The following is a 22,074-nucleotide window of genomic DNA, read 5'->3' on the forward strand; positions in this document are numbered from 1 at the left end:
ACAGCATCAGTGGTTTGACTTGAATTCTTTTAATTTCTTGTCACTCACCTCAGTGTCCACTGGTTATTTTGTAAAGGTGTTGTCTCTGGAAATAAATCAGCGTGTCATTGGTTTTACTCTGCAGTAGCATTTGATCAAAACAAACTTTATTTATGTATGATGTAGCACAAAGTGCTTCACATGGAGTAAAAACAACAAACAGAAACAAACAGAAACAAAATCAAGAAGTTCCACTGTTATTGTAAGATTGTTCACATAATATTTCATAGTGAACAGTTAACTTTGATTTTCTCCATCTCTCTGTGTAGTTTCTTTTAATTTGATGTCATGAATCTATAAAAGAAAAGAAACCTCTCTGTCCTACATTTGGGTTTAAAGCATTTATTAAATTTCAATAAAAAAGCATTTGAACAGGAACCAGGTGATAAGACTCCCTGTTCAGACCAGATCAACGTCCAGAGGGAGGATGAGAAACCAGCAGGTGCAGTTAATTTGATCAAAGTCTCAACCCTCAAAGTAAAACTAAAAAGTTGTGGGAACCAATAGTTTGATGCCAGATGGAGATCAGTATTTTTCCACCAGCTCAGTGAATATCTTATCAGTCTGAACCAGACCTGGCTGATCTATAAAGCTTCACAGCTCTCACTGTTAGCTTCTCTTTCACCACATCTCTGACAATGAAGGTAAGTCTACAGCTTTATACTCTCAGAATTTATCAGGACATTTATTTCTTAACAGGTTTGTGCAAAAACCTCTTAGCATTAACTAGACTCTAGTTTACTCCTCAGAACTACCAAGTGAACCTTGATTATAAAACTCATAAATATCTAAAAAATATCCACTCGCATGGAATAAATGAATTAATATACATTTTTAAAAAACTGTTGAATTAAATTTGAATGATATTTAATATATACGTTGGACTATATGTGTCAAACATAACACGACAATGAGACCTAGAACTAAACACAAACTCCACTTCTTTTTCATTAGAAATGTCTGGTTGTTCATTACATGTTCTGTAATGGTGGAGTTTGTTAAATGTTAAACACTTTCATAATGTTCTTACTTGCACGAAAACAAAGGGAAACATTTGGAGACATCAACCTGAGCTGAATGTGGCCCCTGAATTAAAATGTGTTTGACTCTATATTTGGTGTTTGACGTTAAATGAAATAAAATAAACTTCAGTCTCTTCAGTTCCTGCTGCTGTCAGGACTCCTCGTCCTCCTGATTCCACTGGTGACCAGTGACTCCAGAATTCTTGTGCTTCCTGTGGACTGTGGCGACATCTATAACGATGACAGCAACCAACCGAGTGGAGTGTACACCATCTATCCCATCGGATCCACGTCAGGAGTCCAGGTTTGTTCTGGAATAATCTGACTGTTGTGCAGTGTCGGGTTGAGAGGTTTTGTTTGTCACTGTTGTTGTATTTCTGTCACTAGTTTTTAACACTTTTAAGTCTGACATAGACAGAAAACCAGAGTTGTAAATAATGCTGCTTATTTACAGATCAGATCTCCAGTTCCGGCTGGAGACACATTTTAATTAATACCAGACATATTTTGATGTTTTATTCCATACTTGTGTTTGTGTGTAGGTGTACTGTGACATGGACTCTCTGGGAGGAGGTTGGACGGTGAGTTTTTAAATCCTCTTTGATATGATCAAGCTACTTCTGTTACCTGTCTGCTCTCCTATCAACAAATCATTCTTAGTCACAGATGTTGTTTCTTCTCAGTCTGGAGTTTTACATTTTTAAATGAAACTTGTCCAGAAACATCTGATGCACCAGTTTTTAAGTGCTTACAAAAGCAGCTGATTCTTTAATGTGACAACATTTTGACTTTTGGACATAGTCGACCTCCTTCCCGTCCCCCCACAGGTGTTCCAGAGGAGGATGGATGGTGCATTGAACTTCTACAGGCCCTGGGATCACTACAAGCTGGGCTTTGGTAGCGGTGCTGGAGAATACTGGCTCGGTGAGACATGATAAAGAACTAAACATCAGACTCTGATTTGACGTCACGGATAGACATGGGTCCATAAAGATTTCTGTTTGTCTTTAGGTCTCGAAAATATCTTCCAACTCACACTGAGGAAAAAGTACGAGCTGTTGGTGGATATGGAGGATTTCAGTGGAAACAAGGTGTACGCTCGTTATTCCTCATTTTCCATTGACTCAGAATCCTCCGGATACACACTGAGAGTGTCTGGATTCACAGATGGAGGGGCAGGTGGGTAAATACACAACAACAACACAACAGAACCACATGAGTTCTGAGATGTTGGTGGTTTCTTCTTGTCAACTGATGCTCCAACATTTCTACTGGATGAAAGTCAGGACTTTGACTTGTTCCTAAACATTCATCTGGTTCTTCTGGAGAACCACTGGTGTTCTTGGGATCCTCGTCTTCCTCCATGACCCAGTTTCTCTTCACATTCAGCTCATGGACTCATGTCCTGACATTTTCTTTTAGAGTTCATTGGTGGAATTCACAGTTCATTGGTCCATCAATGATGAGCAGATGCAGCAGAACAGGCCCAAACCAGGACATTAGCGCCCCCATGTTTCATGGAGGGATGAGGTTCTGATGCTGGAATGCAGTGTTGGTTCATCTCCAAACATGACGATGCCCAAACATTTAAACCAAACTGTTCTACTCTGGTCTCATCTGTCCACTAAACATTGTCCCACCTGTTCTTTTTGGTTTCTGTGGTTGTTGAGTGGATTCATCAACATTAACATCGGCCATCAGAATAGAACTGCACACATTAACTTAGAATGAGAAGTCTTATCCAGTGTCCCAGTGTTTAGTCACAGTTAATCATGATGATCTGCAAAGAGTAGATGCTCAGAGAGAATTTAGACTAAATTAAACCATCTGTTCATATGTTTCTGGCTGTAGATGAATTTCAACTGTTTCTTCAACTTGCAGGAGACAGCCTGACATATCACAATGGACAGAAGTTCTCCACTTTTGACAAAGACCAGGACCCCTCAACTTCAAACTGTGCCAGAAAATATCTGGGGGCGTTCTGGTACAATACTTGTCACACTGCAAACCCCAACGGAGTTTATCGCTGGGGAGCAGACGGTACTATGCTTGCTGTTGGAGTGGAGTGGTATAAATGGAAGGGTAGTGACTACTCCCTGAAGTCCATCAGCATGAAGATCCGTCCTGTGCAGTAAATCTCCAGGACAAACTTTATGTCTTTTCTTCCACTCATTAATTATGTCGTTCCATATGTGTGATTAGCATGACATTAAAATTAAACCTGAAACAATGGAAACTGGACCTGTAACTAGACTCAGATTGACTTGAAAAGTGTCAATAAAAATCTGTAGCTTGAGTGTGAGAGAAGGTTTTGGTTGGTTTTCTCTCCACACTCAGTCTGCTGTTGTAAACAAACTGTTTAGTTTCTGCTTATAATCATTATTTGCTTTAATAAACGAAGAGCAAAGCAAAAACTCCTCTGATATGGTGCTGTGGTTGATTTTCACACAAATACTTTTAAAGGTACAGAACTAGTTTTAATCATAGATTGTAAAAAAAATATATGGAAGGAGGATCAACTCCTCTAAAGTGAAGCCAAAGTTAGTAGAGCTCCCTCTGGTGGCTCCAATATTGATTAGAAGTTCCATCCCCGCCATACTATAGAAAGAGACATAGCTTCCGCATTTATATATGTTCTATGGTTTTAATAGTCATGTTAATGTCAATAATCAAAAAAGAAATGCCCTGTTAATCCTCATGTTACAGAACCTGCATGTCCTGGAATCACAGAACCACACAAAGCACCTGGACTAGATGATGTGTGACCCTCTAGTGCATCTTCAACAGAAGCACTATTTAGCCAAATGGCATGTACAAAAAGTAATACAACAGAATTTTACTGTTTATTTTTATGTAAATGTTTAATAAATAATTTTCTGTTCTTTTACAAAAACATTAGAAATACTACTATTTGTTGTTAAAATATGTTCACAATCGTAATTTACAATTTACAAATATCTGTCTGTTATTTAATGGAATAAACTGTAAAATTCAACAAACTTTAAACTTAAAAAAATCATTTAAAATTACTGAGAATTTAATAGTAAAATAACTATTTAACACTGTAGGCTTTTGTGTGTATATATATACCATCCAATGTAAATCACAACGTCTTGAATTAATTCACAGCATGTCTGAACAAAACACGTGTAATCAGGAGACATTTTACTGCTGCAACGTCTCCCTGCACAAACACAAAAGACAAAAACGTGAACGCGACACGTCATTGGAGTGCATGCTTTGAAAAGCGCGGGTCCCATTTGGATTGGTAGAAGAAGAAGAAGAAGAAGAAGAAGAAAAAGAAGAAAAAGAAGAAGAAGAAGAAGAAGACATGCCATTAGCTGTTGGGACACTGAACATCCGTCTTTGACGTTATGCTTAATAAGGTCAACAACCACCACCAGCAGCTAATGTCGAGGCTGGAGGAAGGCAGAAGGCAAGTATCAAACTGAAGCTGAGTAGTATTAGCTTTATTTACCACCATGCCTCTGACTTTACTCAGTCGACAAAACCAAGCATGTCGTCAATTGAAATGTTAGCTAACTATGATGACAAAAGTATGGCCGGCGGCGGCAGCGTCTTCACCTGGCGTCTGCTAGTGTTAGTGATAGATATATATCTATGAGTGTTAGTAGTCAGCCAGACCAACCACTTTTTATTTTATTTACACTAATGTTAGCTTAGCACTTAACAGTGAGTCATTACATTTACTTTTGTGAACTGACTGACACAGGCGGAGAGAAAGAGGAACAACTTTTGTTTAGAGCTGCAACAATGAACAATAATCGATTATTAACCCTCTTCTACATTTTCACTACTTTTTTGGCCATAACCTTGACTGCGTGACTTGAAATGGCATGATTTCTGGCTAGGATAGGAAGCTGGATTTTATGGAACGTGTCAAAATGTCAAAGTCTTCTTTCCACGCAGACTGCTCCTACTCCTCCACTTGCAGGTGTTGCTAATAAGCCATTTTAAGTGGATTTTCTTCCAAAGAAGAAAGAACAAATGTTTTATAAATGATACTGAGATTTGGTAATGGTTTATTTCAACCAGTTACTCTTTCTTAAAACTAATATTTTCATCTTCCTCTTGCCTCTCACAGACATAGGAGGAGCGACCTACTCTGCCTTTTTCAAGGTTTTTCAAATTTAAATTTTGGTGCATCACTAGTCAGTGGTCAACATGAAATTCAAAACAATACTGAAAAATATGTAAAGGATAAGCTAACAATCATCTTCTAGTTTATTGAGGGGAGATCTGCTAACACAGTTTAGGTTGACCTTTTCACAACCAATAGCATTTATTTAGATTTTGGCAAATTTCCTGATTCATATTTTTTTTTCTTTCTCTCTGCAGATAAGTGGTGAGAGTTGATTTCATGGGATAAACTGGTGGTTAAGAACTCCACTCCTTTCCATGCTGAACTGTACAGTGAAGCAGTGTGCTCCGCAGTAGGAGAAACCTTAGTCAAAGAACCCAATGTTGAGCAGCTACAGAGATGCAGTGGAAAGGCACTCACTGTTTAAACCAAGGTGAGGCACTTGAATTCAGACAGATTCAGCTCATGCTTGTGATGCAGGACCAGCACGTATACTTTGTTACACCTCATGATGTGTCCTATGTGCCAGCATTTGCATTGTATGAAGTGAAACAAGCATGAAATGTTGGAAGCCTGAGCGGAAACTAGATTATTACCCTTTGTCTGTCTTGTCACTGCTCAAAAAGACAAGTATGTTTTCAATTTGTACAGAATAAACTTTCACATTAAAAAAATGTGCATAGTCACATCTACTTAGTAGGTCCACCTGTTCTAATCAATGCAGTCCAATATAGCAGTTCTACTATGAATTATACTTCAAAGAATCTTCTCTACATTTTTGTTGATGTTTTGAAAAAGGTGATGACTATACACTTCACCTTGTTCATCATTGATTTCATAGTGGGTCTTAGTGGTGGTGTACTGCATTATATTGAGAAAGGAACAGTTTAAAATATATTAATGGCTACTGAGGATATAATTATGTTAGGTAATAATATACCCAGATTGAGCTATGTGATGTCTGTGTTTAAATATTACTACTATCTGTCCTTTAATAAGGCCAACAACATGTCTTGGACAGTCCTCCAAGCAGCCAGAGCAACCAACAGTTGAGCAGAGCCAGTACCAGTACAAGTCCAGTAACACAGTCTGATGAGATGCCCCTCTCTGGTGAGTACATGCATAAATAAAAAAATAATGCTCTGGTCCAATCTGACCACATTCACCAGCTTAATTGACACAGGCACAAACGAGTTTTTAAATCTGTTCAGTTTGCGGTAACAGCTCATACTCGCCGTGCAACATATGTGATGGATGACTGATTATCTTATTTGCTTGTTGCAAAGTGGCCTGTTCATAAATACTCTGAATGGAGGAGTGCTCTTTAATACTAATGATTTTTCCAGCCATTTGTTGATTGGTTGGTTGACTCGTTTGTTGGTTGATTGGGTGGTCGACTGTTTTTTTTTGTTGACTGGTTGACTGATTTGTTAATTGACTTGTTGATCGACACAAACCCCAACGGAGTTTATCGCTGGGGAGCAGATGGTACTCTCTATGCTGTTGGAGTGGTGTGGAAACAATGGAAGGGTCATGACTACTCCCTGAAGTCCATCAGCATGAAGATCCGTCCTGTGCAGTAAATCTCCAGGACAAACTTTATTTCTTTTCTTCCTCTCATTAATTATGTTGTTCCATATGTGTGATTAGCATGAGATTAAAATTAAACCTGAAACAATGGAAACTGGACCTGTAACCAGACTCAGGTCGATTTTACAAGTGTCAATAAATTCTGTAGCTTGTGTGTGATTGAAGGTTTTGGATGGTTTTCTCTTTACACTCAGTCTGCTGCTGAAACTGTTTAGTTTCTGCTTAGAATCATTATTTGCTTTAATAAAGAAAGAGGAAAGCAAAAATCTGCTGTGATCTGATGGTGTTGTCATTTTTTTACACAAATACTCTTAAAGGTTAAAGTGAAGCCAAAGCCAGTAGAGCTCCCCCTGGTGGCTGGAGGCTGTAGCATAGGCCATAAGCTCCACCCACTCCATGTTAATGGGAGGAGCTTGGGCCAAACTAAAATACATGTCAAATAAAAAAAAAAAATGCAAGGATGGTTTCTGTCATTTTAGGTAGTTAATATAATGTTGATGAATTTTCAAGTGTAAAATTTTTGGATACGTTTCCTTTTAGTTCATTATTTCACACTAGAGGAACAGGATGTTACATCACAACCACCGGTTGCTTAACAGTTAGTTCCAGCATCCTGGAGTCACCTCCCTCAATGCAGCCACCACGCAACCATGTGACTTTCAACCAAGAGATTAGCTTAGCCCTACTGCTAGCTACTAAAACCACTCAACTAGCCTTACCTTTAGCATGTTCCCCAGCTAGGATGTTTCCTCCTCAGCCACAGCCACTCACTTGCTCGCTCTGCTGCCAGGGACATGTCGTTTACTGCCACCCTCTTTTCTCTCCTGGGAATGCCCAGCTCACCTAACCCTGCAAACGTAGCCAATGTGGCTAAGTACATGAGAACACATTGGGCAGGCAGCATCCTCCCCTAACCACTGGTTTAGGTTCTGGGGAGATGGCAGCACATCATCAGTAGCCCCTATCATAAATCTAATCCTACTAGCCTCCATGCTCCACAGCTCTCTTCAAGACCACTTTTTCCTTTTTTCTACACTCTCCCAGTTCACCCACTGTCTTTGCTTAGCCTGTGACACTGCCTTAGTACATCTTACTGCTTCCTCTTTCCTACGAATCTACTCCACTACTATCTTTCTCTGACATTATGAGCAGCACCAAAAAGGCTCATAATATAATAATTACATTATTATATTATATGAAACTGTTATTATTCTCACGATTTTATTATATTATTAACTTTTATTACATTATGAGCTGTTATGAAATTATGAGTCATTATTACATTATGAGTTGCTACAACTTATCCAGCACCGTAATTTCAAGGCTGCAAGACCAACATGATGAGGCATTGGTCTGCGACACACGGCATTAAATACAGTTTCAGCTAAGTCTCAGCAGAGCAGAGCAAGTGAGGATCCAGTGACCAATATCCTATTTGTTTACTTACACAAGCTCTTGTTCAGAAACTCAATAAAATTTCTGTTTACACAAGACCACAAACCACTTTACTTTTGTTCGACACCAAAAAGTCACAGGAGTTAAGGGAATCAAAACTGATAAGCAGAACCAATAATGGCATCGATACCAAAATCTTATTGATTATTAAGACTAATATTTTTAAACACCTTCAACGGCTTCAACAACTCAGCAACATTTTGTACCTTTTTTTGTCCAACATGTGTCCACATTAATGTGTCCCTGTTGCTACATAGACAAACTAGCTTGTTGACATTGTCCAACAAGAGGAGAGCTGACCGCTTCTTATTTTCAATGTTGCTGCAACTGAGAACAGTCTCTCCCGGTGAACAGTGGTTGCAGGAGTGGACACATATTTGCAGCCATCATGTCCAGCTTGCCTTTGTCTTGGTTTGTCTTGGTTTGTCTCCAGCTGTTAGCTGTGTTAGTCCAAGTGCTAGCAGAATGAAGTGCTAGTGCTCCTATTGAGTACTTTTCCAGTATTTATCCATCATCTCTATCACTGCTGTCTGTGGTTTGAATGGTAACAGGTAGACAGCTTAATAATTTACCTTCTGTCCTCAAGTGGAAGATGATTTAACTGTTTTGTCACTATATGTGTGTATTGATGAAACAAGACTAATTATTTGCAGTAAATAAAGAATAATTTTCTGACCAATTAAGTGAAATTGGATCATTTCCCCACTGGTTAAAAATCATTGGATCTAAGTCTTTACCCTCAAAGAAAAAACTAAAAGTTTTGGGAACCAATAGTTCGGTGACAGATGGAGATTATTTTTTTTTTCCACCAGATCAGCAAATATTCTTATCAGTCTGAACCAGACCTGGCAGCTCTATAAAGCTTCACAGCTCTCACCGTTTGCTTCGCTTTCACCACAACCCTGACAATGAAGGTAAGTCTATAGCTTTATACTCTCAGACTTTATCAGGACATTTAAATCTCAACATGTTTGAGTAAAAACCCCCTAGTGTTAACTAGACTCTTGTTTACTCCTCAGAAGTGAAACTTTAATATAAAACTTGTATGGAAAAAATGAATGAATATATACAGTGGTGGAAAAGAAGTTTTAAGACACCCCTAAAATGTTACAGTCTCAAATATTATCATGAAATATTTGTGGAAATGTTTTTGTGTGTTTGAAAAGGTGTGGCTGCATTAGAAAGACACAAACAAATACAAATTCTATTTACTTTGTCTATTGTTTATTCTATTGACAGTTTCAATATGTCACTTCTCAACAGTGTCGGTATCAAAGTCAACAAAGAATGTGAACAAAAACTAAATAAAACCATCACATCATCAGATTAATCAGATTAATATTCATTAGCTGCAGCAGAGCTCTAATCCTGGCTCCATGTTCCCCACCAGCCTTTCACATTGTTGAGGGATAATCTTGTCCTATTCTTCTTGTGGAGTGGAGTGGAGTTGATTAAATGTGAACTTTTTCACAACATCCTCTTCCTCCTGATTCCACTGTTGTTTCCCAAGTGAAGGCAGCCTGAGCAAAATTCGGTTGAGAAAATTGCAAGAAAGTATACATTAAGATATAAATAAGACGAAGAGCAAAAGTAGAGTGAATGGAAATGGATGTGTGGAAACTGGATGGATGAATGTGAAACCAGGCAGAGAAAGCAGTTGAAGAAACAGATGCCTGTTAATGTGAGTGGTAGTGGAAGCAATGAGGGACAGAAAGGGAAAGATAAACCGCCAATACACACACCTACACCCACATCAGGACATTATCCCAGAATGTCAGAGGTCTGCAGAATGCAAGATGAGTTGGACCTTCCACCACCATACAAACCACCACCGAGCACAGCTCCATTGTTACAGTCGAGCAGCCTGTCAGACACCAGCGCTCTGAGTGGACTGAATAACAAAATTACATCAACTTCCAGCCATTTTTCCTCCCTGCCCCAATGCCCTGCCTCACTTCGGTTATCCCAGGATTCTTACACCAGGGCCCAAACCCCCATGTCCCTATGAGCCCCCGATAGCAACGTGCTTAAGATGGCATTCACCGAGAGATTAACCAAGCCTATCATGAGTCACTGCCTGTCATTGCCTCCGTTCTGTACAGCTTGCGGTGAGCCGCGCCCATGAGTCACTACTTTGCTGCACTCAGCCTCAAACAAATTTCCCCACTCTTATCCCAAGTACCTCCTGCTTTGTGGTCTACCAGTAAACATGACGTAGGCCTCATTAAAGTCTGCCCTCCAGTCCAAATTGTACCCAAATCAGGCTACCGACCACAACAACGTCAATATCTGCTTTGAAAGGAGGCTATAGAGGGGATCATACCTGTTTTCAAATCCCTATTGTCGGCCGGAGTCATTGTTCTGTGTAATGACTCACCCGTTCAAACACTTATTTTTCCTGTCAAAAAGATTAGACCAGAAGGGCAACCTACTGAGTGACGTTTTGTACAAGACCTGCAGGCAGTAAATTCAGCTATTGTCGCTCCAACTCCAAATGTACCTAATCCCTATACTATACTCGGTCAAATTCCATCTGAGACGCGATATTTTTCTGTCGTCCCCCGCCCACATTGGGGATTCCAGATCCTCACAAACCTTTCACTCATTTTGTCGATGAAAGAAATGGTAACATGACCTCTGTTCTTTTACAGAAACACAGTGACAGACTCCAGTGTGTTTGAGGGCAGTGGCGGCCTGTGAACAGGCTGTTTCTGCCTCATGTGACATTGTTGGTTATGCTTCTTTAACACTCTTGTTTCCAACTCTTTTGCTGCTATCTTACAGGAGCAGAAATCCTCACACCTCTCAGCTGCACGTTGGTTGCGTTCCCACGTTGTCCTCCTGGGACTTCCCCATGTGACAGTTCAAAAGTGCACCACTTTGAACACTGCGACTCTCCTTCCCCTCCCAAGGGACGGAGAACCTCACTGTTGTATATCAGAATTGCAACAAATTTGTAGCCCACATGTTGACCTGTCTGACATGCCTCTGACTAACCCTGATTTTGTGTTTTATGTTGATGGGTCTGCTTTCAGGGATCCTGATACTGGCTGGGGACGTGCCGGCTATGTTATTGTTGATGATCATGGGATTGTTGAATCTTCCTCTCTCCCTCCTCATTACTCAGCCCAGGCAGCAGAGCTGTGGCACTAACCAGAGCATGTACACTGGCTGAATCACATTCGGTCATGATTTACACTGACCCCAGATACGAATTTGGTGTAGTTCACGATTTTGGAGTACTTTGGAAACACAGAAAGCATTTGAAATCAAATGGCATGCCTATTCTTAACCATACTCTTGTTGCAGATTTGTTGGCGGCTATCACCCTACTATCACAAGTTGCGGTATGCAAATGTGTGGCTCACACACTTGACAAAGACACAGTTTCTAGTGGAAACGCACGAGCAGACGCCGCCGCAAAACAGCTGCATTACAACCCACTTCGTGTCTTCTTGCAACCCTCCCTCCTGCTCCGCCTCTCACTTCTTCTTCTGCCTCCTTCTCTGATCTGTCTTCCCTTTCCACCTCTGCTGAACGAGCACTGTGGTCCAAGTGGTTGTTCCTATCTTGACTATGTTTGGTATGGCCTTGATCACAAACCCTACGTGCCTAAAGCTCTCTATCCTGATTTTGCTAAGTTGACGCATGGGTTAGACCATGCATCAAAAGGAGGGATGTGTGCATTGGTACAAAAATATTGGTTTACAAAAGGCTTCACATCTTTTGCAGCAGACTATTGCTCAAATTTTGATCACTTTGTTTATGATTTGAGAGCAGTGTTTGGTTTTGATCACAGGTAAAACTGTTTTGTAAATAGTACTTGAAGTTAAGGTTTTGTTTTTAATGTTTTCAGAAAACAGAGCAAGATTTCAGAAATTCTGTTTTAGCAATTGAGAAAAACTGTAATACCTACAAATAAAAACAGTATTAAAAGACAAGTGGTACAATTCTATTTCAATCAAACTTTACATTTAGACATCAAACAATAACAAATATAACGGCACTAGCAATAAACTGCAGATGCAGACCTTACACAAAATTATGGAAGCCCTAAGCGGCCATGCATTCATACATATTATATCCTCAATTTGCCTGTGATAATGAGATAATTTCCTCTGGTTTCTCAAGATCTCCAGAAATGTAATACTTTTCTATCAAACATTAAAGCACAAAACAAATGGCTCACCATGCAGTGGACCTATTACATTATTATTTTACAACATTATAGACGGAACTCTTTCAATTAAATATATCATGCTAACAAGATAAGTAACTTGAGATCTTGAGAAAGCGGAATAAATTAACTCATTATCACGGGAAAATGAAAAAAAAAAATATGTGAACACACTGCAGCTTAGGGCTTCCGTGCAAAACAATCACAATATAAATAACGATACTTACTGACAAAATAAAACATAAAAGACATAACAAAACATAATAATATGTAAATATAGTGCAACCCCTGAGTTGAACAGTGCAAAAAAAAATAATGGCATGAAAGTATGATATACTTGTCCTGGTTGAGCTGTAGGAAGTTCTCTGCCATCCATGTCTTAATTTCTTAAATGCAATTAAAAAGGACATCAATGACAGCGATGTACAACTGTGTATCATAAAAAGTGCTGAGTCTTGGAGGACACCACCATCCAGTTTGCATTTTTCAGAAGAGCAGCGTTCACATAAAATTGTCTGCCAGTGAGGTAGGATTTAAACCAGTTAAAAACACGAGAGGCCGATCATGTTGTGCGGTCTGCTTAAAAGAATTTTGTGGTCTCATCTGTGTTCATTTGAATATCATTTAAAACCTTCATCCAGGGCAGTCTCAGTCCTGTGATTTGTCCAAAAAACAGAACAGAGTTTTCATAAAATCATTCATGTGGTTAAAAACCACTTTCTCCAAAACTTTACTTAAAAATCTTAAAAGCACTTGGGAAAACTGAGCAAACGGTTTAAAAAAAAAATGGTGTAGGAGTTGAATCTAAAAGGTTGATTTTCATTGAGAAAATAACTTTGTCCAGCACCTTAGATTTTAAAATGGGTAGGTTTATTTGTGTTTTTGTCTCCATTTCCTCTTTGCAACCCAACACTTTCTTTTTAATTGTTTTATTTCTTAATTTATTGTTGGAGTGCAGGTGAGTATTTTGGTTTTAGAAGATGCTTAGCCAGTGATGCTGTGTTGGTATCCCAGGAGTATGGGGTGCCGTTTGCAAAGCTGCACGTGTTAAAATGAACACGCAAGTTTTCCCACAATTAGCTCCAAAACAACTTTTTTTATTCAAATTACATTTAGTAAATGTTAAATCTAAATTTAAATGTTAAATCTAAATGTTAAATCTAAATCTAAATATTAAACATAAATGGTAATTGTTAAATATAAAAATAAATGTTAAATATGTTAAATGTAGGGTTTGGAGAAACTAAATATTTAGATGGTGGGACCGTCACCACGCCGTTGTCAGAGGTTCTCTCCGTGTTGCCAAACACTGACTGACTGTATGTCTCTGGACCTTGGAAGAACGATTTTTGAGTGAAATTCAGACTTTCATCAATGCATCTTCATATAACAGCACAGCACGGTGACTCCTTCCAGCAGCGGTCCTCTCAGTCTTTTCCTTCGACTATCGTGGAGCTAAAACTATCTATCCAGCTAAAACTGGCAGCAGATGTAGCCGGTGCTTTGCTAGATTAGTTAGCGATTAGCGTTTTTCATGAAAAGCGCATTTGTTTTGATTCTACAGCGCCATACTGTCTGCTGGACATTTTCAATCCACATCATCTTAAAGCTAATGCTACTGTATCTGGACAGAAATGTCTCCTCAGGGCTTCACCAGCTCTGAACAAGGCCAAATAATTTAAAAAGCATGTAAGAACTCACTCTCGTTTATATGTTGTAAAACCTACTGTGTTGGTGTTTTATTTATTTATTTATTTATTTAACCCTAACTTTATCAGGATAAACAAGGTTGCACCAACAACAAAATTGACCATCCCAATATTGGAGAAGTGATCTGGGCTTCAAAGACTGTGGTTCATTTCCTAAAACCATGACTGTGAAGGATGGTCTCAGCAGGTGCGTCGTCCAGGAGAAGAACAGCTACAGTTAAACGAGTACATCGTGTCCAAATTTCATGTGTCTATGGATGCCTCCTGAGAAGTTTATGAGCAATGACTGGGTTATTATGTGCACAACCAAAGGACTGTGTTTTTTAGCATAAATGGTAAATGCTCTTATATAGCGCTTTTCTGCCTACCCAAAGGTACTCAAAGCACTTTTACAGTCAGAGACACATCCACCCATTCGCTCGGGGATGGAACCACTAACCCTTCGGTTCATGGACAATCCGCTCTACCTACTGAGCCATAGCCAAGTCAAGAGACTTGAACAACTGCAGCCTTGGTTACACACCCATTTTTATGAACTGAAACCCAATGAGTATTCTTGAAATGAAGCATGTTCTGTCACTTGATATCTAAAGTTGGTGTCTGATTATTTTCACACATTAAAAATGACTATGCCAAATAAGAGCAGCACTATAATAATCATCAGATATAGAAACTGCATGTCATAGAAATATAGAGCATATTACTAGATGACTTTATCAACAACATATTGTGTAATTGATTGATTTGTTATTGGAAATGTGGTGACAAAGCAGCAGTTTTCTGTGCTTGGAACTGGTAACAGGTAGGTACAGAAATGGGTAAGATGTCAGTACACACACTATTCACACAATATTTTTAAAACATGACGATTAACTTCATGAATGATAAAGATAGCATTTAATAGGTCAGAGTTCATGATGTGATCAGATAACAACTGTGTGATTCTATCACGTCAATATTGATCAAAATCTCTGAGTAATGTTTCCAACACCTTGTTGGAAGTATGACACGGAGAATTAAGGCAGTTCTGAAGGCAACCAAGGTGTACCTAATAAAGTGGCCGGTGAGTATAATATTTCATAGTGGACGGTTAACTTTTATTTTCTCCATCTCCTCTCAGCACTCCTGCAGTTTCTTTTCATTTGATGTCATGAATTTCTGAGAGAAAACAGACCCCTCTGTCCTGCATTTGGGTTTAAAGCATTTATTAATTAATTTCAATAAGAAACACTTGAACAGGAACCAGGCAATAGACTCCCTGTTCAGACCAGGTCAACGTCCAGAGGGAGCATGAGAAACCAGTAGGCGCAGTTGTTTAAGTTGATCAAAGTCTCAACCCTCATAAAAAGTTTAGGGAACCAATAGTTTGATGCCAGATTGAGGTCATTTTTTTTTCCACCAGCTCAGTGAATATCTTATCAGTCTGAACCAGATCTGGCTGATCTATAAAGCTTCACAGCTCTCACTGTTTGCATCACATTTCTTTCACCACAACTCTGACAATGAAGGTAAGTCTACAGCTTTATACTCTCAGTATTTATCAGGACAAAATTTCTTAACAGGTTTGTGTAAAAACCTCTTAGCATTAACTAGACTCTTATTTACTCCTCAGAACTACCAAGTGGACCTTGAATATAAAACTATCTGGAATAAATTAATAAATATATCTATTTAAAAGAATCAGTTGAATTAAATTTGAATGGAGTCAACATATGGCATGTGGTCTAAAAGAGGGTGTTATCTGATTTATAGCAAAAATTACACAAACTGCAATTTTTCGAGTAAAAGTATCAGCTATTCCAAGATTTCACATGGTTGTTGTGAGAGTTGTGGACATAACACGACACTGAGACCTAGAACTAAACAGAAACTCCACTTTCTTTATTAGAAATGTCTGGTTGTTCATTACATGTTTTGTAATGGTGCAGTTGGTTAAATATTAAACACTTTCAATGATCTTACTGGGACTAAAACAAAGAGAAACATTTAGAGACATCAAACTGAGCTGAATGTGGCCTCTGTTATTCATTAATACACAGGACGAGATGTTACAATCCCTTGTGCCATGATCTAAGGCAAAACTACTTTAGAAGTCAGGTCTAACTGGAGAACCAACCCGCAGACCAGTGGTCATCTACTAACTAACCTAGCCAGCAGCAGTAGGTAATAGAGATAATGAGAATGCGACTACACTTGGACCAGACATCTCTTCCTTCTGCCTATGTCAGAAATGAGATACAATTAGGCTAGCCACGGAACACTAGAAAACACAAGCTAATTAGCCTAGCCACCAGCAGTAGGTAAGAAATGATGGCAATGTGACCACACTTGACCAGGCATCCCTTCCTTCTGCCTCGGACCAGGCATCTCTTCCTTCTGCCTATGTCAAAATAACACCAGCAATTAGCCTAACCGCCAGCAGTAAGTAAGAAATGATGGGACATGCAACTATGCTTCAAACAACATTCCTCCCCTCTGCCAAGATCAGAAGTTATACACAAGAAAACGCCAGCAAACGAGCCTAACTAGCAACAGTAGGAAGTGTGCAGTGTGCAGCACATCATTGGAGTTTTCAAGTGGGTACCTCCCTTCACCGATGTTTCGTTAAGTTAGGCAGCATCCTCCCCTAACCACTGGTTTAGGATTTGCAGAGATGGCAGCACATCATAAATTGCCCCATCATAAATCTAATCCTACCAGCCTCCATGCTCCACAGCTCTCACCATGACACCTTCCTTTTCTCTACACTCTCCCAGTTCACCCACTGTCCTTGCTTAGCCTGAGACACTGCCTTAGTTCATCTCATTGTTTCCTCTTGCCAATGAATTTCCTCCACTACCATCTTCCGCCACGGACACCTTGCTCCACAGAGGTTTCCCTGCACACAGTCCCAGGCCTCCAAGGCCTTGCTGCACATGCCCCATGATATCCCTGAGCCTGAGGGCAGCCTGTGCCTCCTGAACCGTGTCTCTCGGGTTCCACTTCCTCCCTGTTTTAACAGTGAGGGCTGTCCGCCTGACTACTGGATCTTTTGACTGAGTAAGAGTCATCTCCAGTCCAGCCTTAGCACACTTAAACTCCTCTGTTAGACTAGTTACTGGGAGCTCCAGTGTGCCTTTCCCATACAAGGCTGCACTTCTTAAGCAGCGTGGGACACCAAGCCATCTCCTAATTGATGAATTAATCATTCTTTCAAGCTTCTCAACCTTTGTCAGAGGGACCTCATACACTGTCAGTGGCCACATTAGTCGGGGCAATAACCCAAATTGCATGCACCATAATACCACCTTCCCAGACTCTTCACTGGCTTCTTTATCACTGTGGGAATCACCTCCTCGTTTATAACAAACTTCTTATCTACTGCCTTTCCTTTAACAACTGAGATACTCCTAGACATACTCGGCTTCACCTTCATCCAAGTTGCTGTTTATCTTATCCAGCAGTCTGCTAGTAAATGGAGCCGTTGACGTCACAGTCATCATGTCATCCATGTAGGCCCTAATTGGGGAGGGAGACAAAGCCCTCCATGCAGCTTTTCTCCACCTACCACCCATTTCGAGGTCCTAATAATCACCTGCATTGCCATTGTAAAGGCTAGTGGAGAGATTGTACACCCTGCCATGATGCCTACCTCCAGCTGCTGCCATGCTGTAGTATTCTCTGCTGTGGTAAAACAGAGCTGTATATCCGCAAAGTATGCTTTGACTAGGCCTTTGATACTGCCTGGAAGCTTCCCATAACAAACCGTGAGGAACTGAACCAAATGCATTAGCCAGGTCTAGAAATACCGCATGCAGGTCTCTCTTTTCTCGCTTTACTAACTGAATTTGTGCCAAATCATACTGGTGTGTCCTAAGCAACCAGAAAAGCCGGGGATTCCAGCCTTTTGCACCAAAGTATCAGTCAAGCCATTTTCCTTCAAGTACCTAGACAGCCTCTGTGCCACAACACTGAAGAAGTCCTTCCCCTCAACATTAAGCAAACTGATCAGTCTAAACTGACTTATCTCTACTGAGCCCTTCTCTTTTGGAATGAAAATCTCCCCTGCTCTACGCCATGCCTTGGGAATGACCTGTGTCTTCCAAACTACCTTCATCGATTTCCAAAGAAATCTCAATACATCTGGTGCGCTTTTATACAGCTGATACGGGACTCCATTAGGTCCCGAGGCTGAAGAGGCTCTTGCTCCCCTCACCACCTCCTGAACCTCTCTCCACCTTGGTGGGCTAACATCGCACCGAATGCCTATTTCTCTGATTGGTGGAATATCAGAAGGGAGTGCCATCTTCCTAAACCTTTCCTTATCTTTGTGTATCTCCACCAAGTACTCCTCAAGTTCCTGTCTTGGCACCATCAGGTTGCCATTCTTCTATTTTCTAAATAGCGACTTCACAAACCAAATGGGTCCCTATAGAATGCTACTCTTGCCCACTCTCCCCTTCTCCTATTTTTCCTAATGCTCTCTCCCTGTCTTAGTGCTGCCAGCTGTTCCTTCATCCCTGCCTATAAGCAATTAATGCCTTTCTTCTCCTCCTCTGTGGCCTTCTTCTTCTGCCTCTTAAGCATTCTCCTCTCCTGTATAAGTCAATTTCCTGCTGACGTCTAGACCTAACTACCTCTCCTTCTGGTTTCTTCTGCTTCTCACTAATGCCAAATCTTTCCTTACCATAATTGTAGATTATATCTCCCATCCTCTCCAACATATTCTCTACCATTCCTTTTGGTTCACGCTTCTTAAAAAGTAGCTATCAATGTGGGTTCCTTGCATTCCCTCTACCAGGCACTTTTTCCTCCCTTGGTGGATTCTGGGGCCCTTTACTGTTGTTATTTCCTACCAGCCACACATACAAACCTGCTGCTTTCCATTTCCATCTGAACCACTAGCTTCTATTAAAAAGTTTTGCCTATCCATAGTCAATTCCGTTCCAGAGTCAATAACCGTAGCTACATAGGGTGCAGTCAAAAGGCTTAGCAAAGCCTTGGCTACTGCCACAGTGAGTTGCTAACCCACTGTAGCCCCAGTGGGGACTGTTCCATCCTGTCAGCTGTCTTTCCATGCTGTCACTAAGTCTTTCCCTAGTCGCCAGCTGCACTGCTCACAGTCACAGCAGTCACCAGCCTAGGGCTAGTTTTCATATTCATATTCCTGAATTTAAATGAGTTTCACTCTATATTTGGAGTTTGACGGTTAATTTATTACAAGATGCTTCAGTCTCTTCAGTTCCTGCTGCTGTCAGGACTCATCGTCCTCCTGATTCCACTGGTGACCAGTGACTCCAGAATTCTCGTGCTTCCTGTGGACTGTGGCGACATCTATAACGATGACAACAACCAACCGAGTGGAGTGTACACCATCTATCCCATCGGATCCACGTCAGGAGTCCAGGTTTGTTCTGGAATAATCTGACTGTTGTTCAGTGTCAGGCACAGAGGCTTTGTTTTACACTGTTGTCGTATTTCTGTCACTAGTTTCTAACACTTTTAAGTCTGACATAGATAGAAATAATCAGTTCTGGTACAGCTCAGTTGTTTTTTATTTTTTATTTACTGACCACATGGTGGCGCTGCTGGTTATTTACAGACTATATCTCCAGTTGTGGCTGGAGACACATTTTAATTAATACCAGACATATTTTGATGTTTTAATCCATATCTGTGTTTGTGTGTAGGTGTACTGTGACATGGACTCTCTGGGAGGACGTTGGACGGTGAGTTTTTAACTCCTCTTTGATATGATCAAGCTACTTCTGTTACCTGTCTGCTCTCCTATCAACAAATCATTCTTAGTCACAGATGTTGTTTCTTCTCAGTCTGGAGCTTTACATTTTTAAATGAAACTTGTCCAGAAACATCTGATGCACCAGTTTTTAAGTGCTTACAAAAGCAGCTGATTCTTTAATGTGACAACATTTTGACTTTTGGACATAGTCGACCTCCTTCCCGTCCCCCCACAGGTGTTCCAGAGGAGGATGGATGGCTCAGTCAACTTCTACAGGCCCTGGGATCACTACAAGCTGGGCTTTGGTAGCGGTGCTGGAGAATACTGGCTCGGTGAGACATGATAAAGAACCAAACATCAGACTCTGATTTGACGTCATGGACACGGGTCCATAAAGATTTCTGTTTGTCTTTAGGTCTCGAAAATATCTTCCAACTCACACTGAGGAAAAAGTACGAGCTGTTGGTAGATATGGAGGATTTCAGTGGAAACAAGGTGTACGCTCGTTACTCCTCGTTTTCCATCGACCCAGAATCCTCGGGATACACACTGAGAGTGTCTGGATTCACAAATGGAGGGGCAGGTGGGTAAATACACAATAACAACACAACAGAACCAGTTGAGTTGTGAGATGTTGGTGGTTTCCTCACGAATCAAATCAAACTTTATTTATATTGCATGCGGAGACAAACGTAACACAAAGTGCTTCAGGGATAAAAACATAAAACCTTGCAAGAAACAAAACAAGAACAAGCTCATGCCATTTTCTTTTAGAGTTCAGTGGTAGAATTCACAGTTCATTGGTCCATCAATGATGAGCAGATGCAGCAGAACAGGCCCAAACCAGGACATTAGCGCCCCCATGTTCCATGGAGGGATGAGGTTCTGATGCTGGAATGCAGTGTTGGTTCATCTCCAAACATGACGATGCCCAAACATTTAAACCAAACTATTATACTCTGGTCTCATCTGTTCACTAAACATTGTCCCAAATGTTCTTTTTGGACAGAGAGCAGTGTCTTTGGTTGTTGAGTGGATTCATCAACATGAACATCAGCCAATGAGAGAGAGGCCTTTAGCTGCTTAGAAGATCCATTGTCTCTGATCTCCATCAGCATAGATCTGCACCCATTGACTTAGAATGAGAAGTCTTCTCCAGTGTCCCAGTGTTTAGTCACAGTTAATCATGATGATCTGCAAAGAGTAGATGCTCAAAGGGAACTTTGACTAAATGAAACCATGTGTTCGTATATTGTTGGCTGTAGATGAAGTTCAACTGTTTCTTCTACATGTTTCTACAGGAGATGGCCTGAGTGGTCACAATGGACAGAAGTTCTCCACTTTGGACAAAGATCAGGACACCTGGTCTGGAAACTGTGCCAAATCATTTCTGGGGGCGTTCTGGTACAGTGCTTGTCACACTGCAAACCCCAATGGAGTTTATCGCTGGGGAGCAGACGGTACTATCTATGCCGTTGGAGTGGAGTGGAGTGCCTGGAAGGGTCATGACTACTCCCTGAAGTCCATCAGCATGAAGATCCGTCCTGTGCAGTAAATCTCCAGGATAAACTTTATTTCTTTTCTTCCTCTCATTTATTATGTCATTTCATATGTGTGATTAGCATGAGATTAAAATTAAACCTGAAACAAGGGACCTACAGTTTCTGGAAGACCCAGACTCAGGTTGATTTTAAGTGTTAATAAAACTCTAATTAATAAAAATCTGTAGCTTGAGTGTGAGGGTTGGTTGGTTTTCTCTTTGCACTCAGTCTGCTTTTGTAACCAAACTGTTTTGTTTCTGCTTAGAATCATCATTTGTGGTCAATGTTTATACTAATACTCATATTACACAAAGCCATAAGGCGATAAGCTCTACCCCCTCCATGTTAGTGGGAGGGGATTAGGCCAATCTTATCTCATCTCCTAGCACTGTTTATCTTCACTAGGGTCGCGGGGGTTGCTGGAGCCTATCATTGGGCGAGAGGCGAGGTTCACCCTAGACAGGTCGCCGGCCTATCTCAGGGCTAACACAGAGACAAACAACCATTCACACTAACATGCACACCTAGGGTCAATTTAGAGTCACCAATTAGCCTAACGAGCATGTCTTTGGAGGTGGGAGGAAATCGGAGTACCTGGAGAAAACCCATGCAGACACGGGGAGAACATGCAAATTGCACCCAGAGAGGCCTCAAACCTGGACCTTCTCACTGGGAGGCATCAGTGCCAACCACCAAACCTCTGTGCCGCCAGCTTGGGCC

At 40.6% G+C, this 22,074-nt stretch overlaps 2 protein-coding genes across 4 annotated transcripts; both read left to right on the forward strand.

Moving 5' to 3' along the window:
• Positions 1-600: 600 nt before the first annotated feature.
• Positions 601-3,484, forward strand: LOC125022572 (microfibril-associated glycoprotein 4-like). 2 transcript variants are annotated; one of them, XM_047609311.1, is made up of 6 exons: positions 601-683; positions 1,201-1,365; positions 1,604-1,642; positions 1,889-1,985; positions 2,073-2,240; positions 2,943-3,484. In XM_047609311.1, the coding sequence occupies exons 1-6, from the start codon at positions 678-680 to the stop codon at positions 3,194-3,196; spliced, it is 729 nt and encodes a 242-aa protein (XP_047465267.1). In that variant the 5' UTR covers positions 601-677; the 3' UTR covers positions 3,197-3,484. The 2 variants fall into 2 exon arrangements, with proteins under 2 accessions (XP_047465267.1, XP_047465266.1); XM_047609310.1 differs by having other exon boundaries at positions 607-683; positions 1,192-1,365.
• Positions 3,485-15,480: 11,996 nt separating this feature from the next.
• On the forward strand, positions 15,481-21,548 carry LOC125022573 (microfibril-associated glycoprotein 4-like). 2 transcript variants are annotated; one of them, XM_047609312.1, is made up of 6 exons: positions 15,481-15,602; positions 19,307-19,480; positions 19,764-19,802; positions 20,049-20,145; positions 20,229-20,396; positions 21,115-21,548. In XM_047609312.1, the coding sequence occupies exons 1-6, from the start codon at positions 15,597-15,599 to the stop codon at positions 21,366-21,368; spliced, it is 738 nt and encodes a 245-aa protein (XP_047465268.1). In that variant the 5' UTR covers positions 15,481-15,596; the 3' UTR covers positions 21,369-21,548. The 2 variants fall into 2 exon arrangements, with proteins under 2 accessions (XP_047465268.1, XP_047465270.1); XM_047609314.1 differs by having other exon boundaries at positions 15,541-15,602; positions 19,316-19,480.
• The last annotated feature ends 526 nt before the right edge of the window (positions 21,549-22,074 follow it).

Source organism: Mugil cephalus, chromosome 16, assembly GCF_022458985.1.
Source record: "Mugil cephalus isolate CIBA_MC_2020 chromosome 16, CIBA_Mcephalus_1.1, whole genome shotgun sequence".
NCBI classification, from domain to species: Eukaryota; Metazoa; Chordata; class Actinopteri; order Mugiliformes; family Mugilidae; genus Mugil; species Mugil cephalus.

Excerpts from the sequence above, each read along its gene's own strand:
- LOC125022572 (XM_047609310.1), top strand. Across the intron at positions 1,366-1,603 it reads GATCCACGTCAGGAGTCCAG|GTGTACTGTGACATGGACTC; the intron begins GTTTGTTCTGGA and ends GTTTGTGTGTAG. Across the intron at positions 2,241-2,942 it reads ATTCACAGATGGAGGGGCAG|GAGACAGCCTGACATATCAC; the intron begins GTGGGTAAATAC and ends TTCAACTTGCAG.
- LOC125022573 (XM_047609312.1), top strand. Across the intron at positions 19,481-19,763 it reads GATCCACGTCAGGAGTCCAG|GTGTACTGTGACATGGACTC; the intron begins GTTTGTTCTGGA and ends GTTTGTGTGTAG. Across the intron at positions 19,803-20,048 it reads CTCTGGGAGGACGTTGGACG|GTGTTCCAGAGGAGGATGGA; the intron begins GTGAGTTTTTAA and ends GTCCCCCCACAG.